The 20558-nt window shown below is 31.0% G+C and overlaps 7 protein-coding genes across 7 annotated transcripts, besides 1 other annotated feature; 3 read left to right on the top strand and 4 right to left on the bottom strand. All coding sequences in view use genetic code 12, as the record gives it.

Moving 5' to 3' along the window:
* Positions 1-2099: 2099 nt before the first annotated feature.
* Positions 2100-3896, top strand: FGR28 (Fgr28p; the record flags this gene model as incomplete). The annotated part of the gene is made up of 1 exon (XM_704995.2): positions 2100-3896. One exon carries the CDS (start codon positions 2100-2102, stop codon positions 3894-3896), a length of 1797 nt encoding a protein of 598 aa, XP_710087.2.
* Positions 3897-4531: 635 nt separating this feature from the next.
* On the top strand, positions 4532-6238 carry CAALFM_C403920WA (uncharacterized protein; the record flags this gene model as incomplete). Its single annotated transcript, XM_704994.2, has 1 exon — positions 4532-6238. The coding sequence occupies one exon, from the start codon at positions 4532-4534 to the stop codon at positions 6236-6238; it is 1707 nt and encodes a 568-aa protein (XP_710086.2).
* Positions 6239-6337: 99 nt separating this feature from the next.
* On the bottom strand, positions 6338-6778 carry CAALFM_C403930CA (RNA-binding signal recognition particle subunit; the record flags this gene model as incomplete). Its single annotated transcript, XM_019475376.1, has 1 exon — positions 6338-6778. The coding sequence occupies one exon, from the start codon at positions 6776-6778 to the stop codon at positions 6338-6340; it is 441 nt and encodes a 146-aa protein (XP_019330921.1).
* A 377-nt stretch (positions 6779-7155) lies between these two features.
* On the bottom strand, positions 7156-10689 carry PYC2 (pyruvate carboxylase 2; the record flags this gene model as incomplete). Its single annotated transcript, XM_715820.2, has 1 exon — positions 7156-10689. The coding sequence occupies one exon, from the start codon at positions 10687-10689 to the stop codon at positions 7156-7158; it is 3534 nt and encodes a 1177-aa protein (XP_720913.2).
* Positions 10690-13964: 3275 nt separating this feature from the next.
* On the bottom strand, positions 13965-14270 carry CAALFM_C403950CA (uncharacterized protein; the record flags this gene model as incomplete). The annotated part of the gene is made up of 1 exon (XM_019475377.1): positions 13965-14270. One exon carries the CDS (start codon positions 14268-14270, stop codon positions 13965-13967), a length of 306 nt encoding a protein of 101 aa, XP_019330922.1.
* Positions 14271-15020: 750 nt separating this feature from the next.
* Positions 15021-15236, top strand: CAALFM_C403960WA (uncharacterized protein; the record flags this gene model as incomplete). The annotated part of the gene is made up of 1 exon (XM_019475378.1): positions 15021-15236. One exon carries the CDS (start codon positions 15021-15023, stop codon positions 15234-15236), a length of 216 nt encoding a protein of 71 aa, XP_019330923.1.
* Positions 15237-16817: 1581 nt separating this feature from the next.
* Positions 16818-20558: a repeat region ((RB2-4a) Repeat sequence RB2 on Chromosome 4 (partial); RB2 units are part of the Major Repeat Sequence (MRS) found on most chromosomes; may serve as recombination hotspots).
* Positions 19115-20176, bottom strand: CAALFM_C403990CA (uncharacterized protein; the record flags this gene model as incomplete). The annotated part of the gene is made up of 1 exon (XM_705015.2): positions 19115-20176. The coding sequence occupies one exon, from the start codon at positions 20174-20176 to the stop codon at positions 19115-19117; it is 1062 nt and encodes a 353-aa protein (XP_710107.2).

The raw sequence follows: 20558 nt of genomic DNA on the forward strand, positions 1-20558 counted from the left end.
GAATTTGCAACACTTTTCTTCTCTCATTCAAAGTAAATTGAATTCTCCATTGAAAAAAAGTTTAATATGAAACAAACTTCAAACTTCAATTACTTTAGAGAAAAGTTCTATGAAACGTTCATCCATAAAAGGGTTATGATACTCTTATTATCTATTGAATTGAAATGAGAGGGGAAATTGAAATTACTTGAAATAGCTATGACAATGATAATAACAAGATATTAAAAGATTGCATATGTGTACATAACTTTTTGGTGACTTGTTTTACATTAAAGTGGACCTGTTTCGGATTAAAGAAAGTTTATATTATAATACGTGCTTCAAAATCGATACTTTTAGTATAATCAAGTCAAGGAAAATGGTATAAACTATGATCCAATGCATTATCATAAGACTAATTTTTCACAATCAGAAACCAAAATACAAACATACCCCACCGTATGATTAGAAATGTATACTAATACCTTTTTACGTTGATATTTAGACCTGGTACGCATATATTAACTGTCAATAAATCTCATGGTTTTGAAAAGTGTTGATATTTTTCTTCAAGTAGCAAAATTTCTCATTCAAGAAGTTTTTGCCATAAGCATTGATTAATAACCCAAGTTTATATTACCATAATTATTATATATATCCCATCAATTAGAAATATAGTTGTTTTCACAGTTTTGGCAAATGTGAATGTTACTAGATGAGTGTTTTTGATGTAAATAAGGAGGGTGACCAAGGTAGTCAAATGGTTCTGATTAGATCGAAATGATTTTCATATAAAACTAAAAGAGATATAGCAACATTCTTATTCTTTGAGAACCGCATATCATGATTCTTGTCCTTGTTGTTAGGAATCTGAATCCTTTGGAACCGAAGAGACTGTTTCATTTTGATCAAAATCAGTTGACTTTTTATTTCGCAGTAAATTTTATTACTTTTGGTGTTGATTGTCTTCTTTTATATATGATATGGTGTAATAGATAAACTACTCTTGATTATAAACCTTGTTGTGTTCTTTCTCTGTCTTTTATTGCTTTTGCAACCAGAAACTTTGGCGTTGTGGTTTAACCATATAAAATCTCTATATTGGTGGGAACGCGCGAAATTCTTCTGTCTTACTGTTTGTTTTTATCCAGAAATGCACGACTTACAAATTTAGCTTTGTTAAAGTTACTAATCACATGTGACTCAGACAGGATTAACTGAAACAAGAGTGAGATTAAACTTTATTTGGATAAACACATGAAAGGTTAGGCAAACTTTGTTGTGGTAATACACGAGATTGAAGGCTTATTCAGTAAAAAATAATAATAATGGTGGTAGGTGGGTTATTACAGTTGATGACGGAAGTTCAAAGGTATAATATATATTATATACTTCAGAAATTCTAAACAAAGTTTCTTCAACTCAAAAATTGTTTTGAACGGAACGCAGTATATCAAAGCATCAATTACAAGAGAATCATCATTTCGATAGTGATCGACAATGTACATCTCTACATATTTTTTATTGGTGAATATTTTAAAATTTCCTCCTAAAGAATTTAGAAACTAAGAATAATTGAAGAAGGAAAAGGTCAAAACACACTTTAACAACTGCAACAATTATTATCAAGGGGGGGTATAGTGATTACCTTATACATAAAAATTGTCAAATCTGAACGCGGTATAACTTCATCGAGTCAAATCAAGAATTGCCATTAGTTGTGTTCACCAATTATTAACCATCTGCTTTGTGCGGAACTTTTATCAAAGTAAACCAGCGATCAACTAATCACTCCATCGGTATTAGCAGACAGTATTTAATATTAGTTTTCTTCACACTGAACCTACTCCCATGACAATCATAAACATTGATCCAGATTTTTTTTTTTGAATTTGCAAAGCTCCCCTCTGAAGTTATTGCTTTAATTCTTGGGTTTCTACAAAAATGTATGTTGCCGTACCTATTGTATTTCCGACCAATTAAAGAGATCGTTGCATCGGTTATTCTATCAGATGTAGATATTACTAAGCAAATCGAAAGGCATAAGGGTAGTCAAATATCATTAACAGGTTATGGGGGGGTACTACTGCAACAAGTTTCAAATCACAGCCAGCAATTTTATGAAAGGTATTGAACAATTGAACATGTATCCAAAATCAATTTATATATACGATATGGAACAATTTCAATACGAGCAGAATACTCTTATTGAAGTTTTAAAGAAATCTCCGGGAACTCATGCTTGTTTTTCTCAGAGCAGCGATCTGGACTCCGAAACAATGCTGAAATTTTATATTAATTCTAATGTCAAGTTTGATCATTTAGAATTGTCATATTTCCTGAATCCACTCACATTACCACTTATTGCCACAAGTATTAAGCTACATGGCACTAGATTGAATAATTATGCAATTCCCGGTGTCAAAAAGCTTTCACTTTTTCAAAACTCTAGTGGCGACAGGGATCAAATTTATACTTTTTCTTCCGATTTGGAGGATTTGTATATTTCTGCTCGAGAATCGATTCAAGTAACTTTACCTCCAAATTTGCGGAAACTACTGATATCTGCAGGTCCGAGCCTGGTAGATCTTGTATCTGAAGAAATGGTTAATTTAGAATACTTTCTGCTTATGTTTCCGAATATTCAATCATTTAGCGAAACTGGAATAATTGCTCCAAATTTAAAAAATCTAGTTTTAATACATTGCCACATTTCTAATTATGATGGTTTAAAACAGTTCCAACATTTAAAGGATTTAGAATTAAAATGCCTTAGTTTTCCTATGAGTTTATTTAATGATGGTTGTTTACCTGAGTTAGAAAGTTTTACATGCAAGGAATGCTTGATTCACAATACAGGAGATTTTGACAAGTCATTATCAATTTTTCCTCCAAATTTGAAGACATTAGAACTCGAAACTTGCAAGTTTGTAAATACCGAATTTAGCAATTGGGTACTTTCTGATACATTGGAGATCTTACGTATTTCTGATCTGCCCTTTAAGGATGGTTTTTTGGGTGAGTATCTAAAGGATGTCGACGTTAGTGGGAACGAACTCACACTTGATAGTAACTTTAGAATCTTTCATATGGTCGAAGAATTCACTTTGTACCCCTATTATCTAACTTTTGAAAGTCTGGATTTTATGTATCATTTACCAAATAACATCTTACGATTGCACTTGATTTCCAACGGAGAGGGAAAGATGAGCCCTCTTACTCAAATGGTTAAATGGCCGCTGATGTTGACTGATTTCGCATTTCGAAATTTTAATATTGATAATCAGACATTGGAGCTATTGAATATGAAAGAATCCAACCTTGAGATAATTAAAATTTGTGGAGGCGATGTCAAAAAGTTATTTGCAGACTTATTTCCCGTTAGCGTTAAAGATCTATCCTTGAATGATATGGGCATCCAGAAATTACCAGATTCATTTGAAAATTTAGAAAACTTAAGAAGTTTGTCTTTATTTGAAAACCAACTAAGAAAAGTAAATTCTTTAAAATTGCCAGTGTCAACATTGCAGACATTGAATGTTTGTCGATGTAACCTTCATTTAATATCGCCATTTTTGGTTTCAATGCTCGAGGAAAAGAACAAAAATGCAGAATTAGAAATTTGCGCTTGGGGGAATACAAATATTAGTGTCATTGATATAAGAACAGCATTGAAATCAATTAAAGGACTTTCATTAGAGGTCGATGATTTTGATAAAACATTGACAGAAATATCAAAACATTCTTCTCGTTTACAATGTAAGTATTTTGTATATGATCCTTATTCTAAGGAGTCTAAATCTTCTGCAACAGAAGAGGTTGCCCTTGACTATGATCCAGATGATCTTTACGATGGAAGTGATAGTAGTTTGGATGAAGAAGATGCCGGTGGTGATATCAAAAGAAGAAAAATGTAAACAATGATTATCATGTTATACAATGGGATAAATCCTATATCAAAATATAAAGTATGGTTGGTCAGCTATATATAGAATCTCTTCATAGATTATCTAGAATAAGAGGAACAACTTTTCAAACTATCATTTTAAAATTGATTTCAATAAAGTTAGACGAATTTCTCTTGCTGTTATATTTGTATGCAATTGGGTAATTGTCTATTCCAAAAATCATCACTAGGATTCAACAAACATGTAATGAGGCAATAGACAACTTTATAGCTTTAACAATATTAGTTTTTGGAAATCCATATAATTTGAAAAAATCATATGTCACGTGATGCGATTTTCTTGGTGTAACAATTTTTGCAAAATCACACTCCCCCAACAACAAGAAATCTCTTAGGTTTCATAAATCATACATGAAAGTTCTTTTCTATAAAGCGTAAACACTCAAGTAACTGGTTCAATAATTTCATCTTTTTAACCTACAATAGTATAAAGCAATACTAAAAGTTTAGTTGTTGAATATTATTAACTTATATAAGTCAATCCAGGAATTGTGTACAGAAGCAGTTTCAAGTTCCAAACCAATACCCCTGTTCCCCCAATTTGATCTCAATTATACCACAACTTGAATCAAACAAACAAGAAATATGTCATCATCGATATCTGATTGGATCCGGAATTTTTTCCAACCATCAACATCTTATCAAAGAGTTGGTACTAGCAGCAATAGCAGTATACCAGGATCTTTCCCCACTGAACAAGAATCAAATTCACCACCACATCCACCATCATCAAGAATCAGTCCCGTTTTCAATTCACAAACAATAAATTCAACCTTTCGTAATTTATCATCTTGGCTTAATTATTTATTAATTCAACCATTGATTATTATAATATTAGTAATATTTCGAATATTATCAACAATTATTAACGTCATTTATTTTCAAAATCAATCACCGTCAATAGTTAATGGGAGTGGTGGTGGTGGTGGTAGTGGCAGTGGTATAGATGGTAGTACAAATAATAATAGTCGATGTGAATTTGTTGATCCAGTAGCTAAAGCTAGTAAATTTATTAGAGATTTGGAAGATAATTTACAACCACCGCTGATATTGCAAGGAAATGATATTAATAGTGGTGGTGGTGGTAGCAATGATACACACTCGCCGATAACACTGGCAACAAGACCTGTATCAGGAACAACAGTAACGACGACAACAACGACAACATCAACCACGATATCTAATAGTGAGAGATTACCACCATTTTTTCAAGGAAGTTATACTCAGGCATTATATATGGCTACTAAAAGGGGGAAATTTTTATTTGTTTATTTAACTAATCCTCATAATGAAAATGCCAATGGAATTTTCAATAATATTATTACTAATGAAATTTTTTTAAAAATTTTCCGAACTAATGAAAATATAATTATATGGGGAGGTGATTTAACTAATCCTGAAGCTTATCAATTAGCTAATAGTCTTGCTGTTACTAAATTTCCATTTTTAGGATTATTATGTTTGACAAGATCACTGAAAATGACACCTGAAGGACCAAGGAAAACTGTTAGTAAATTATCATTAGTTAGTAAAATCCAAGGAAATATAATTAATACTCAGAGTTTAAGTTTAGGATTACATCAATATCAAAATCAATATCAAGATACAAATTTTGATGATGGTAATTTATCAGTGGCTAATGAATTAATTAATAGGAAATTTTTAACAAAAATTGCAAAATATTCTCCAGAATTGAATTTAATTCGTCAAGAATTACAAGATAAATATATGAGTCAAATATTATTAAAACAACAAGAATTAAATTACCAAAAATCATTACAAGCTGATAAATTGAAAAAACAAAAGAAACAATATGATACATTATCAAAACAATATTTAATTTATCAATTAGATAGATTTGAAAAATATTTAACAAAAGATAGAGTTGCTAATGATAATATAGCGAAAATTGCTATTAAATTGACTAATGGGAATAGAGTAACTGGATATTTTCCATCTAATAATTCAATTGACGATATATTTATATTTGTTGAATTGATTAATCGAGGATATTTAAATGTTGCTAATAATTCAACAACAACAACAACAACAACAACAACAACTAAATTAACATCAACATTAACTGAATCACAAGCATTAACAAAATTTAAAGATTTTAAATTAATTTACAATTTTAAATTATTATCACCATTACCTCCTAAAATTTGTTTAAATGATGTATTATCATCATCTAAAGATACCACACCCACCGCCACCACCATCAAGATTAATCAATTTGATATAATTTATCCAAATGGTTTATTAATAGTTGAAGATATACAAAAGGATTAAATAACTAATAATATATATTTCTTGTCTTTTCTTTTCTATTTCTTTTTAATCTTATTATTAACATTACTATTACTGTTATTGTTTGTATGACTTTTCTTTTTATCTTTCTTCTTTTTCAATCCAATAAAATCCAGATTTTAATATTTGAATATATTGATCCCAAAATTCATTCAATTGATCTAATTCTACCACCGTTGATATTTTAACTCTTTCCTTCTTCTTTTGGACTTTACTGTCAGTTTTGGTTTTGGTCTTGGTCTTGATTTTATTATCACTTGAATTCATTGATAATCTAATCAATAAAGGATATTTCGAATCATTATTAATTGTAGTGGTGGTGGTGGTAGTTTTCGGAGTTGGGGTGATTACATTTGTTGGTAAATCATTTATACTTTCATCTTCTGCAGTTGTGGTTGTTGTTATTGATGATAATGATGGTGATAATCTTTTTTGAGTTAGATATATTGATGATTTACCATTATTTGATTGTGTTAAAGTTTCAACTTGTTTTAGAAATTGTGAATTATCTAATCTTGTCATGATGGTTTAAAAGTGAGATTGATTTAGTTTTGTTTATGTTTGTAATCTATAGGAGATGTAAWTRAATGAAACCTGATTGAAAGGATGTCTTTTGTATGTGTTAAACTTAATTTGGTGGTGGAATTGAATTGGAAAATTTTTTTTCTTTTCTTCAACACCCGAACCAAAAAAAAAAAAAAATCCTTCCCCCCACTAATTCAAGTTTTAACATTCTAAATCCTCTCTACGTTAAACTAATCCCATTCGTAAATAATAAATATTAATATTAAACCTATAAAACCTTTCAAGTATAAAAACAATCAACAATTCAATCATATTATACATATTTTCTACTATATTTTTAAATTTTTCTAATCTACAACATAGACTTTCCTTTTTTAATGAATACTAGTAATCAAATCATTAGCATCAACTGAATCACCTTCATGAATCAAAATATCACCAATTTCTCCTGAACAAGGAGCACTAATAACCATTTCCATTTTCATAGCTGATAATACGGCAATTGGATCACCTTTAGCAATTTGTTGATGTTTATGAGCTCTAATTTCAATGACAACTCCTGCCATTGGTGCCCCAACTTCATTTGATGCTGAAGCTTTTGGTCTAGTTTTCAGTTCAACAGAAACGGTTTTATCTTCAACGGAAACTGATCTCATTTCACCATTTAATTCGAAAAATACTTCTCTAGTACCAGTTTTTTCCGAAACATCACCAACAGCCATTAATTTAATGATTAATGTTTTACCTTGTTCAATATCAACGGTTAATTCTTCACCAATATTACAAGGTTTAAGGAAATATCTTGTTGGTAATACTGATAAATCACCATATTTATCAACAATTTTTCTAAATTGTTCAAATACTTTAGGATACATGACATAAGAAGCAATATCGGTTTCAGTGATTTGAGTTCCATAACGTGAAGTCAATTCTTCCTTTATGGCGATAAAATCAATTGGTGGTAAAGTTAAACCTGGTCTTTGATTCAATTTTTGACGTTTATTACCCAAAATATTGGTTCTTAATGGTTCAGGGAATCCTCCATATGGTGTACCCATTAATCCTTGGAAGAAATCTAATACGGAATCGGGGAAATCTAATTCTGAAGCTAATCTATTGACATCTTCTTCAGTTAAAGTATTACTAACCATAAATTGAGCTAAATCACCAACAACTTTAGAAGTTGGAGTAACTTTAACTAAATCGCCCAAAATTTGATTAGCAACTTTATAAGTTTCTTTAGTTTGAACCCATTTAGTACCTAAACCTAATTGTTGAGCTTGGAATAATAAATTAGTCAATTGACCACCGGGGATTTCATGTTGATAAACTTCTGGGTCAGGACCTTTCAAATCAGCATCAAAACATGAATATAATAATCTCATTTGTGCCCAATAATTATCTAATTCTCTAACCATAGATTCAGAAAGACCAGTTTCAATTGATCCTTCTAATGATGCTAAAATTGCACTAATTGAAGGTTGAGAAGTTAATCCTGACATGGAATTCAGAGCGGCATCAACAACATCAGCTCCAGCAATGGCACATGCCGTCATTGAAGCAACACCAGTACCGGCAGAATCATGAGTATGAACATGAATTGGTAAATCAGGGTAACGACTTCTAATTTCTCCAACTAAAAGTCTAGCAGCGGCAGGTTTTAATGTCCCGGCCATATCTTTAATCCCTAAGAAATGAGTACCCATTTTAACAATTTCATCAACAACTTTCAAATAATATTGTAAATTGTATTTTTTACCTGGTTTCATCATATCACCAGAATAACAAACGGTGGCTTCAACAACCCCACCAGCTTTTTTAACGGCATCAATCCCGACTTTTAATTGTTCTAAATCATTTAAAGCATCGAAAACACGGAAAATATCTACTCCATTTTCTTTAGCTTCTTTAACAAATTGATCAATGGCATTATCAGGTAATGAAGAATAAGCTACACCATTAGCACCTCTTAAAAGCATTTGGAAAGGAATATTAGGAACTAAACTTCTCAATTTTCTTAATCTGGCCCATGGATCTTCATAAAGAAATCTCATACAAACATCAAAAGTGGCACCACCCCAACATTCTAATGAAAATGCACCTTTCAAAGCATGAGCAGTTGTAGGAGCAATATTTAATAAATCAATGGTTCTAACTCTGGTGGCTAATAATGATTGATGAGCATCTCTCCAAGTAGTATCGGTGATTAAAGTACCATTAAATTGTCTAACTTTTTTAGCAAACACTTCGGGACCTTCTTCTAATAATACTTGTCTCCAACCTCTAGGTGGTGGAGTATGATCAACATCAATAGTAATGCCGGTTTTAGGTTCATGAATTTCTGGAATAATGGCATCAGTGTCTAATTTAGGGTATCCTACTTGACCTTTAATTGAAGATCCATTAACGACAAGATCGGCCAAATATGATAACATCTTGGTGGCTCTATTTTGAGAACTAATCATTTGGAAAAGTGATGGAGTATCATCGATAAAAGTAGTCCAACAATCACCAGTAATAAACACTTCATTAGTTAAAAGAGCCAATAAGAATGGAATATTAGTTTTAACACCTCTAATTCTAAATTCAATTAATGCTCTCAACATTTTTCTTCGAGCAATTTCATAAGTAGACCCTGAACATGAACATTTGACCAACATAGAATCATAATGAGGAGAAATGATTGATCCAACAAATCCATTACCACCATCTAATCTAACCCCATTACCACCAGCTGATCTATAAACTTCGATTTTACCAGTATCAGGTTGGAAATTTTTAGTTGGGTCTTCAGTAGTAATTCTACATTGAATAGCAAATCCTCTAGTAGTGATTTTATCTTGTAATAACCCCAATTGTTGTAATGAAGCGCCCGCAGCAATTTGGATTTGAGCAGCAACAATATCAACGCCAGTGATTTCTTCAGTAATAGTATGTTCAACTTGAATTCTTGGATTAATTTCAATGAAATAATGTCTATTTTGTTCATCAACCAAAAATTCTGCTGTACCGGCATTTCTATAATTGGCACTTTTAGCCAATTTGACAGCATCAGTTAAAATGGCATCACGAACCAGTTTAGGTAAATTTTTAGCAGGGGCAATTTCAACAACTTTTTGATGTCTTCTTTGTACTGAACAATCTCTTTCAAATAAATGAATGACATTACCATAATTATCGGCTAATAATTGAACTTCAATATGTTTTGGTTTATCTAAAAATCTTTCAATAAAACAAGTACCATTACCAAATGCAGTTTTAGCTTCTGAAGTGGCACGTTTAAATGCATCTTCAATATCATCACCTTCACGAACAACTCTCATACCTCGACCACCACCACCAAATGCAGCTTTAATAATAACTGGTAATCCGTATTTTTCAACAAATTTTTTCGCTTCATCAACTGATTCAATTGGACCCGGAGTACCAGGAACCACGGGGACATCATTTTCAATAGCTAAAGTTCTAGCACTAACTTTATCACCCACAGAATCAATAGTTTTATATGAAGGGCCAATCCAAATAAGACCATTTTCTTCAACTTTTCTAGCAAATTCACTATTTTCTGAAAGAAAACCATAACCAGGATGAATCATATTAACATTATGTTTTAAAGCAATTTGAATAATTTCATCAATTTGTAAATATGCTCCAACGGGGGAAAATTGTCCTTTTTTACCAATAACATAAGATTCATCAGCTTTTAAACGATGCATAGATAATCTATCTTCATGAGAATAAATGGCTACTGTTTGCATTGATAATTCATGAGCAGTTCTAAAGATTCTAATGGGGATTTCACCTCTATTGGCCACTAAGATTTTATTCATTGGACCTAAAACAGTGGATTCTCTTCTCATTTGATTAATTCTTGCATCTTGACTAGTAGCCTTTTGAATTGATGTCATTGTGTATAGGGGAGGGGAGGTAGAAGAAAGGTATGTGTATGAAGAATAAGAGAAGGAAAGGAAAGGAAAGATAAATAAATAAATAGAATGAAAGAATGAAAAAGAAATAGAAATAGAAAGAAATGGGAAAAATTAAAAAAAAAATTTGTCTTTAGAGAAAGTTGGGAATAAATTGATTGATATTTATATTAAATTACTTATTAACCACTCCACTCAATTCAATTCAACTCAACTCAACTCAACTCAATAAGACAATGTGAGAAATGGAATTTGGGGGAGAGAACGAAGAAAAAAAAAAAATCAATTGATTTTCAGATTTGTGTTGCAAATACAATTTACAACACTTACACACCTACCTACACAGACATCTTACACATCATAAGCAATATATGAATTGCTATTCAGTTAAGATTGATATGAATACTTAATTGAAGACAAATCTCATTGATTTCTATTACTGTTGTTTGTTCTTTTGGTGTGTGTGAAGGTTGAAAATACTTGTAAACCTGTATATAATATGTATTGTTAATTCAACGTTCACCCTCATCAAGAGAAAGAGAGACAGAGAGACAGAGGGATTAAACTTTCGGAGTTTTTTTTTTTTTTTTTGTGAGAAATATTTCCCATTCTTGTGTTATAATTTTCATTCTTATTAATTTACAAATGACTCAATTTACAAATGATAGTAGTAGTAGTTGTTGTAGTAGTAGTGACGTTACTGGAATTGAGGTTTTAAATGATGAATCCTTTGGTATTAAATAGTTGTTTTTTTTTTTGTATAGTTTTGATAAGTTTCCTTTGATGTAATAATTGCCCTTATTACTTTATCTCTTATCTGTTTATTTTAACGAGATAAGGAAAACATTTGAAAAAGAAAAGAGGGAAATGGGGGGGRGCGGGAGGGGGGAAGGAGAGATAAATCCTGTTTACTACTGCCGTCTAGTCAATATTTAACTTCTTCAAAGTATCATTTGGTTAGTTAATTGCAAAATTCATGTGAAACTGAAATTGAAAATTCATTTAACCACCGGTTAATTAATTAGATCATTGATCATGCATGTTAAAAGAAAATAGTATTCACCAGTAGGTAGCATTGAAAGCAAAAAAAAAAAAAAAAAAACTAGTCATAACGCTTAGATATTGGTTAGGAGAGAGAGTAAGTGTTTGTGTCATACCATTCACAGTCAATACCCGAAATCATAATCCTATTCAAGATGGATTGAAAAAGTCCGAAGACAATTTGAGAATCACAAAAACCGTTTGTATAGTTTTTATTTTTTTTTTTCTGGGTTTATTTTAGTTTGAGTCATCATCATCATTCATCATCATCATCATCTCTATGGAAAAACTTTTTAGTTTTTCCTATTTTTCCATTTAGGGGAGGAGGACAATAGATATCTCTTTATCGCAAACCAATGAAATTTGTTCAAATTATATATTAATCAATTTGAGAGCAAAAAACAATAAATTATTTTACAACCTAATCAACTAACAATTTGTTTTGTTTGATCTTATTGCAAAATTTAGATACCTTTCTTTGTTTCATTCTTTCAATTTTCAGGTTCTTTTAGTTTCAATTATCAAATTACACAATATAAACTACAATAACAACGGAATTCTTTGAATTAAGAGGGGAGGGGTGAAAGTGAAGGGAAAAGTTTGGTTATTGTTCGGAGGTATACGTCCGAATTAACAACCAAAATGTTAAGTAAGTAATTTATATATTAGAAAAAGTTTAAAAATTAAACAATAGAATTAGTTTATAGTGGATACTGTCAATAATAATAATAATAAGGTTTTTTTGTATTGAGTTGTAACTATTATTATCTACACAAGATTATGAAAAAGGTTGCAATTATAGATATTATGAATTGTTGTTCTTGTTGATTTCTAATTTAACCGCGGTTCAAAAAACAACATCTTTTTTTTTTTTCCCATTTCCATTTTCGCACCTAAAAAAAAATTGAATATTTTTCTTTTATTTTATTCAACGGAGTTTAAGGTCCGGTCAATGATTAATTAATTAAACAACTACTTGGTTTTAATTTAGATTGTAAAAAAGAATAGAGATATGAGTAATTATATTAATGACTTCCACTGAGGGTATATATATAATAGTTCAATGTTGTTTACACGTGTATATATATAATTTAGGAGAAATATCTACACATTTATTTTGTTTCGAATTGGTAAGAATATCAAAAGGAAAAATTTCTACTCAATAGGTATGTTTACTAGACTTTTCGATTTTTTACTTAGAGTTTAGATGTTGAATCGGTTCCAATCACCAGGCACTTAACATGGCAATCAATAGTTAATTTCCCCCTCTTCTATTGGAAAGATAGTAGTCAATTATTGTATGTACTACAATCAATAATATACTAACTCACCTACATTCCATCCACCCTCTGCTTCCTTTATGTTTGACAACTAAATATCGTATAAATCTGTCCACTTGTTTAACTAAATCACTGTTAGGTAGTAGACGTGCTCTCACCAATAGCTTATTATGAGTACACGTGCCATAGTCATTGTAGGTGATTACACGTGGTATCATACATATCTGCTCATCTAATGAGAGTACTTAAGTAGTACAGTTGCCTCCTTCCTACATATTTTTATATAGTTTACATACTAATCAATCAAGTCATTAGACTTTGTTCCTTACAATCACCAAGGGAGTTTTATTTTTCCCTTGCTTATTGTTGTCAGAAAAAATTTAGATCATTCATCAGAGCACGTGATCAAATGTTGATTGAAATTGTTACAAATTCGTATAAACTGTTTTTTTTTCGCGCTGGATTTTTGGATTATAGGAATTGGCCATCCGAAAAAAAAAAAGAAAACGAAACAAAACAAAACAAAACAAAACAAAACAAAACAAAACAAAACAAAACAAAACAAAACAAAACAAAACAAAACAAAACAAAACAAATAAAAACAAAACRAAACAAAACAAAACAAAACAAAACAAAACAAAACAAAACAAAACAAAACAATACATCAAGATTTAGGAATAGGAGGGGAGAAGGGAAGAAGAGAAAATGATGCAAATATCTGGTGATTCATTCATTCATTATTACTTATATAGCACACACACACATAAAAGTAAAGATCCAGAAAAATAACACATTAATAATCTGTCTTTTTGGTTTTTTGTTTTTAAAAGCGTAATAGACAGCGATGAGGAGACAAGAAGAAAAGAAAGAGGGGAGGAGCACGAGGAGGAGGTGGCAGAGGAGGAAGAAAGGGATGGAGCAGAGGAAGACTAGTAACTATGTGTATCGGTTGATACGGGTGACAGCTAGTAATAAAAAGTGGCTCATATCTAATAATGGAGATAAGACGACATGAGATGAGACCATACTTACATTGCAAAAAACTATAACAACCAAGAAAAAAAAAAAAAGAAACAGCAAGGAAATATATGTTTCAAGATATAGTGGTGGTGGTGGTGGCAGCAGCAGGAGCAGCAACAACAACACCAGATGATGATGATGATGATGATGTGTACTGCGTAGTGTGCGGTGATGCGGTGGAACAAGTAGAAGAAAAAAAAAAAAGTGGCAGTAAAGATACATTTTGCAGTATAAATAAATATAGATAAGATGTGATAATGAATTGTGATTGGTTAAGATTAGGTATATGCAAGATTGAGTGGTTCTTTTGTTTGTTTGCTGCCTGCACTAGAGATTAAAAAATCCAACCAGTCCGTAATACCGAAAAACTAACCGAGAAAGAGTGAAGTGAAAAATTTTATTTTTCCCCTCTTTTTATGGAAGAAAAAGAACAACTCCTTTTGTCGTAGGCTGTTAGAAGAAAAACAAGTATGGTAGCGGGTAACACTCATAATAGTAATAGTAATTGTAGTAATAGTAGTAATATGATGTGTGGCGTGCAACAGAAAACAGGGATTACAAAACAGTTCACAATAAAGACAATAAAGGACAAATTGACAAATTGCGAAATCGCCATAGTTTAAGTAACAGTCATAATAAGCCACGCCATACTAATATTTATCAGAAGATGACCCACCGCCGCTAAAGTGGAAGAAGAGAAAAAAAAAAAAATCAGCTAACATAAAAATCCCAATGAAATACGATTTTGTGTCATATATCTCTTGTTAAGAACTTTTTAGTACATGAAAAATATTTTTCAACTTCTTCTTCTTCTTCTTCTAACATCGTTTCTACAATTATATAAATACTTTAACTTATTCCCCTTCTACTTCTTGTTCTAATTCTTTTAATTTGACTTTCTTTTTTTTACATTTGTTTCTTTTCTTTTCTTAATTATCTTAATTATCAATCCTTATTATAATTACTATTACAATGTTTACTAGAACTTTTTCTCAATCTACTAAAACTGCTTTCCAAAAAGCTGCCATTAAAAAATCAATTCCAAGACCAACTACTCCTGGTAAAATAATTGTCAATAAATGGCAACCAAGTAATGGCAATTCATTCAGATCATTTGCTGAATATCGTATTAAAGTAACTAATCAATCACCATTGGCTATTGCTGCTAAAAATCAACTTGCCAAATAAATTGTATAAAAACTCATCAACTGCAATTCACAATTTACAATTTTCAGTTACGTTTTTTACGTTTTTTACGTTTGCTTGTCTTTTTTTTTTAATGTCTTGAGGATATCAAGAAACAACAACAATAATCATTCATTCATTCAGTTCTTTTTATTAGTTTTTCATTTGAGTTTTTCCCGTTTTATTTTTTTTGGTTCAATATTTATTAATCTTTTAGTTATTTATTGGATAATCCAACAAGATTCTTACTATTATTAAAAAGGGGAGGGAGGAAAATAAATGAAATATCTTGAAATTTTTAAATTTATATATATATATATATATATAATTATGTACTTATTATAGGGGAAGGAAATATATAACAAAAATAAGTTAATTGGAATTGGAATTGGAATCGTAGTAGTAACTAGTAGTAACTAGTAGAGTCTCGATGAAAATGAATATTGTTTTTTGGTCTCTATTTAGTAAACTTTAACGTTTAAACTTTTCACTTGTTTTGTTCCTTTTGTTTAGTCTTTTTTTTTTTCTGGTTTTCTTTCTTTCCAAGGAATTTGATAGTTGTTTATCTTCCAATTGTTGCTAATCTGTGGTAGTATAGACCTTCATTTATCGAGGAATCTTTTTACAATTACATTAATTCTAACGATACAATAGGATACAAAGTATATAATTATTATTAAGCTTAATTATTCGAATACTTAATCCTCCCCCCCCCCAAAAAAAAAAACATCTGTCCTTCCTTTCTCCCTAGTCTTTTTCCCCACATGTGCCTTTTTTTTTGCAATCTCTTTTTTTCATTCATCCTTTTGTTTTACTTCAACTTGCATATGCAAATCCGGAGCAACGGACAAGAAAGGAAAAAAAAGACAAAGACAAAGACAAAGACAAAGATCTCTTAATTGTTCTTACTATTACTATTACTACTACTGTTGCTTATGGTTACATTATCATACTGAGACATACTTGACAGAACCATTTCTAAGTTTAGGCAAAAAAATCACAATATTATTATTAACCATTGACCTCCCTCTTTGTAAAAAATATTTCGTATCCTCTTCAAGGTTATCATTTTTATCAATCAACAACAGAGTAATACTAAACATTTTTTGTCCTTGGTTAAGTTAATCTTCTTCTTCTAATTTTATTAGTATAATAAACTAAATCAATAAAGTTGTCATGACATTTATAAGTTTTTTTTTTTTTTGTACATAGTTACTACTAAATTTGTTATCTAACATGGTCTAGTTTCACTATTGGCTTGCTCAGAATCTTACCTTAAGCAATTGGTAAATCTTGTATTTCGGCACTCGCCGTAGTGGTCGCCCCGAAGGTTTTTACCAAATTAGACACTGGCTCCTTGTTTTAACTGGTCCACAGTCGTAGGGTGGACCAGCTCAGGAACCAATGTTGGCGTTAGAGAATTGGCACAAAGTAGTTTTAGTAACTGGCAACAACCGTAATCTCCAAGACAGATGTTTACTGTTTCAGCGGTGGCTCTCGTACTTTCTACTTTTGCGCCTAACGCCCTGCTTAAAAGAGATGCGCTGCACTATGAGAAGAGTTTCGAATCTAAGGGGCCACACCACTTTTACATCGTTTTCCTCAGACCTACTCCTTCCTCTCAATAGCACCATCCATAACATCGTATCTCCTATCCCCCAAAATATCCTCTCCTACACCAAGTATACAAGTGATATATATCTCTTTTCATTCCAGCAAATAAGACTTCAAAATTAACTTTGAAAGACCAATATGATACAGCAGCAACTTGATTATTACTTTTTTATTTCTTTTTGATCGTTTTTGATCTTTTTTCTATTTTTTATATCTTGTATTGTATTTTTTTATAATTTGTTTTATATTGTTTTGTCTTTTTTWAAATTTCTTTTGCATTTTTGCATATTCTTTATTTTGTTTTGCGTTTTTGCATCTTTTTTATTTGTTTTYATTTGACAGTTYGATAATATAACTTCTTTATAATATATTAAATAACACCTCAGTAACACWTTGATTATTTGTTAAATCTTCAAATTGTGACAGCAGCTTTAGCGTTGAACTTTAATTTATGAATTGRATTGTATTTGATATTGATTGGACAGCTTCATATGTAATTGGATACTAGTTTGGATAATTCGTTTTCATTTGTTTAACACCTTCTTCGTAATGTGGATTTATGACAACAGTGACATCAATTTCTAAATCTACTTCTGGAGTCTTATAATATAACAAAATCTATTATGCATTTTTTTTTATATTTTTTCATTTGATTATAGTTTTTTCATTCTTKATTGTATTTTTTTTGCATAATGTGCTCCAACAAGTWTTCAAACAATAGGTTCCAGGCAAGTTAAGAGAATCATTTATGGAATTGGTTTTTAAAATCAACATGAGGAGACTTATCTGATATACCATTAGTTATACTATGCGTTTTTTTATTTGTATTTTTTCATTTTATTTTATTTTTTATATTTGTGTTTGTGTTTTTTAACYGCATATTGTGCTCCAATAWAAAATTCAAGTRACAATGGAAAGAGCCTTGGTTATTCATCTACTTTCTGAATGGACATTGATTTGGAAAACCGCTTTWGGAGTCTTATAATTTATAATAACTACTTTATTATGAGTCTTTTTTATGCTTTTTTAATTYTTATTTTYATTTTTTGATTATTTATTTGGTTTCTTTTCCTCATAATGATGCTCCAATAATATTCCAAACARTAGTAGTGARTAGCGCCTAGGTTAWCCATTCTGTTACCCGATGATGATGATTTTGTTAACCGCTTGAGGAGACTAATCTTATATAACAATAAATATATTATGCGTCYTTTTTTGTATTTTTTAATCTATTATTTATATTTTTATATTGTTGATTTGTTTTTTAATCGCATAATGATGCTCCAACAAGCTTCCATAGGAGAGAARAGATTCCTGRTTCCTTAATGAATGAAATGGATTTTGAAAGTTGATTGTGAATTAGAAAAAGAAGAAAAAAAAAGTGGTATAAAGTTGCAAAAAAAATTTGGGCGCCAACAAGAGTTTAAATAGTTTTGTAAATTTTSTCACAAATATAAAGAATTATTGAGTGGAGCTAACTGAAGTTGGTTGCAAAACTTGTCTGTGTAACTTCACAAATAAATTTAAGCGCCRTATTTTAASTAAGGTAAAACACAATTAACAAGCCTATTTGTATTCATTACAACAGTAATAGAAGCAGATTATAATGTWCTTCTTATTTAAAAGGCACATAAAGCAAAATTGAATTGATCCCATAGTATTTAAAGTCAATAGTAGTAGTGGTGAGGAATAARACAAATGTTTAGTAATTSMATTACATTAGAGCAACGTCGGCTAAGTAGAAATAATCCCGCCTTGTACATTCTTGACCAGCTGTTGAACCAACCTRGTTCTRAGAATAATAATTATAGTCGATAGTGCCTAAATTATCAATAAAGCRTCAATGAATTTCATATCACACACATATATGAGAWGTACATATCAGGCAAGCGTAAATATGCATRTTTTTTTAGTATGGAATAGCTAAGTAGTAAGGATAACACAATTTAGCTTGAATAATCAAGGTMGGCCATAGGTGCCTGTAACCATTTGAAACAAATAAACATCGTTGGAAGAAACTGTAGTGGCWAAACAGAAAATGAATAATTACCTCTTGTTATACAATAATGCCAAATTTACCACAAACAAAAGACATGCTTATTATTGTCTGTACATATTTTCAAACGCTTGTGGTGGTATTGTAATACTCTTGAGATTGCTATAGTGTCTCATACCTGTTATTTGACAACTGGAATACTCAATAATGTTTGTTTAGCAAAAACATAATGATTTTATTGTATAGTGTCTTCTGTATGCAACARTCCYTCCTATGATATACTCGACAACACGGCCAAAGTAGAAGTCAACAATCCATTTCCTGTAAGATCTTCACTTTCAGCATTCCCCAAAAATTGAGATGTCTCTCTATCCCCACTTCCAATTCCCTGTTCAGTAATAAAAACTTTTCGAAAAGAAACAAGTAGAAGGTCRTCTATTCTGRTAATTTTGCTTCCATTATGACCTCTCATAGATAACTCRTTCAAGTGAAGTTGYAATGGTTGAAATATACTTAGCAAATAAAACCTAACATAAGCATTATAATATTTCCATGCGTTCAATATCAAAGCTTGTAAAGATACTTCCGATGAATCGGCAGTTTGYAAGTTATGACTCAATAARGCCATCAATTTTTCAAACAAATTCGATAACTGACGGTAATCAAAATCCTCTACCTTTTCACGACCCAAGCTTGATACACTGGATCTTGTYTTCAGTCTAAAACTTTTATCGTGATTGGGCTGATGTAAACAAAAACTCTCCCTTACAAAATTTGCAATCTCTTCCACACTAGCACTCAATATTGGACGCATTTTACTCTTTTGACCAGAGTCGGATATTGAAAAAGATGGGGTAAATAGTGGTTTCAAGTAATGATAAAGGTTGGAATATATCTTACTATCTTTGTCATGATCTAATTCACTTTCGTATATGCCCAAYCCTACTTCGGTTTGGTGGTACTTGTTTAGCTTATTCTGAATAAACAGATCTGCTGGCACAAGCATTTTCTTATGAATATCCAAAAAGGAACTGTTTGAATGATCCAAATTGGTTTCTCCATCTTCAATTGAAATATTTGGGTTGGTGAAATTATATATCTGAGCTAGTTCAGGATTGCTGATTATTGAATTCGAGCTATTTGAGGAAAGACATAAAGTTGTCTTGGATGSTTTTGAGAAGTCATCAAACTTACCGGACAAAGGTGTCGTGCCAGTCGCAACCTGGTTGGTGTCTTGTGGAAGGTTGCTGCCATTATGATGGGATCGATGAAACAAACTATGAAATGTGGTACTCATGGGTGAGCTCATTGAGCTCTTTCTTGATTTATTCATCTCATTTAACAGATTACCAGTTATTACTTTCCGAAACGAAGAACTGTCTTCGCTTATTGTGCTACTAGTATCCAAAAACAAATCTGGTTTCCGACTGCTTTGATTCTTGGGAAACTTCAACTTTTTGGCAATTCTCAACTTATTGCCACTAACACTCTTGCTTGATTCAGATGGAGATGTAGATTCTCGGAGTGTCTTTGGTGAGCTATCATCATCGCTTGAAGAGGGATGAAYTGAAATGTTAGATGATGACTTATTTCTAGTGAATAGCCTGGATAAAGCATTGCTAGTTTTAGTGGTTGAGTTAGTTAGGTTTGACGAAAACGAAGTATTCGTATTTAGTTTYCTCAAGGTGTTGAAGTCGACATTAGCAATTTGTGAA

The sequence above is a fragment of the Candida albicans genome, chromosome 4 (genome assembly GCF_000182965.3).
Source record: "Candida albicans SC5314 chromosome 4, complete sequence".
NCBI lineage: Eukaryota > Fungi > Ascomycota > Pichiomycetes > Serinales > Debaryomycetaceae > Candida > Candida albicans.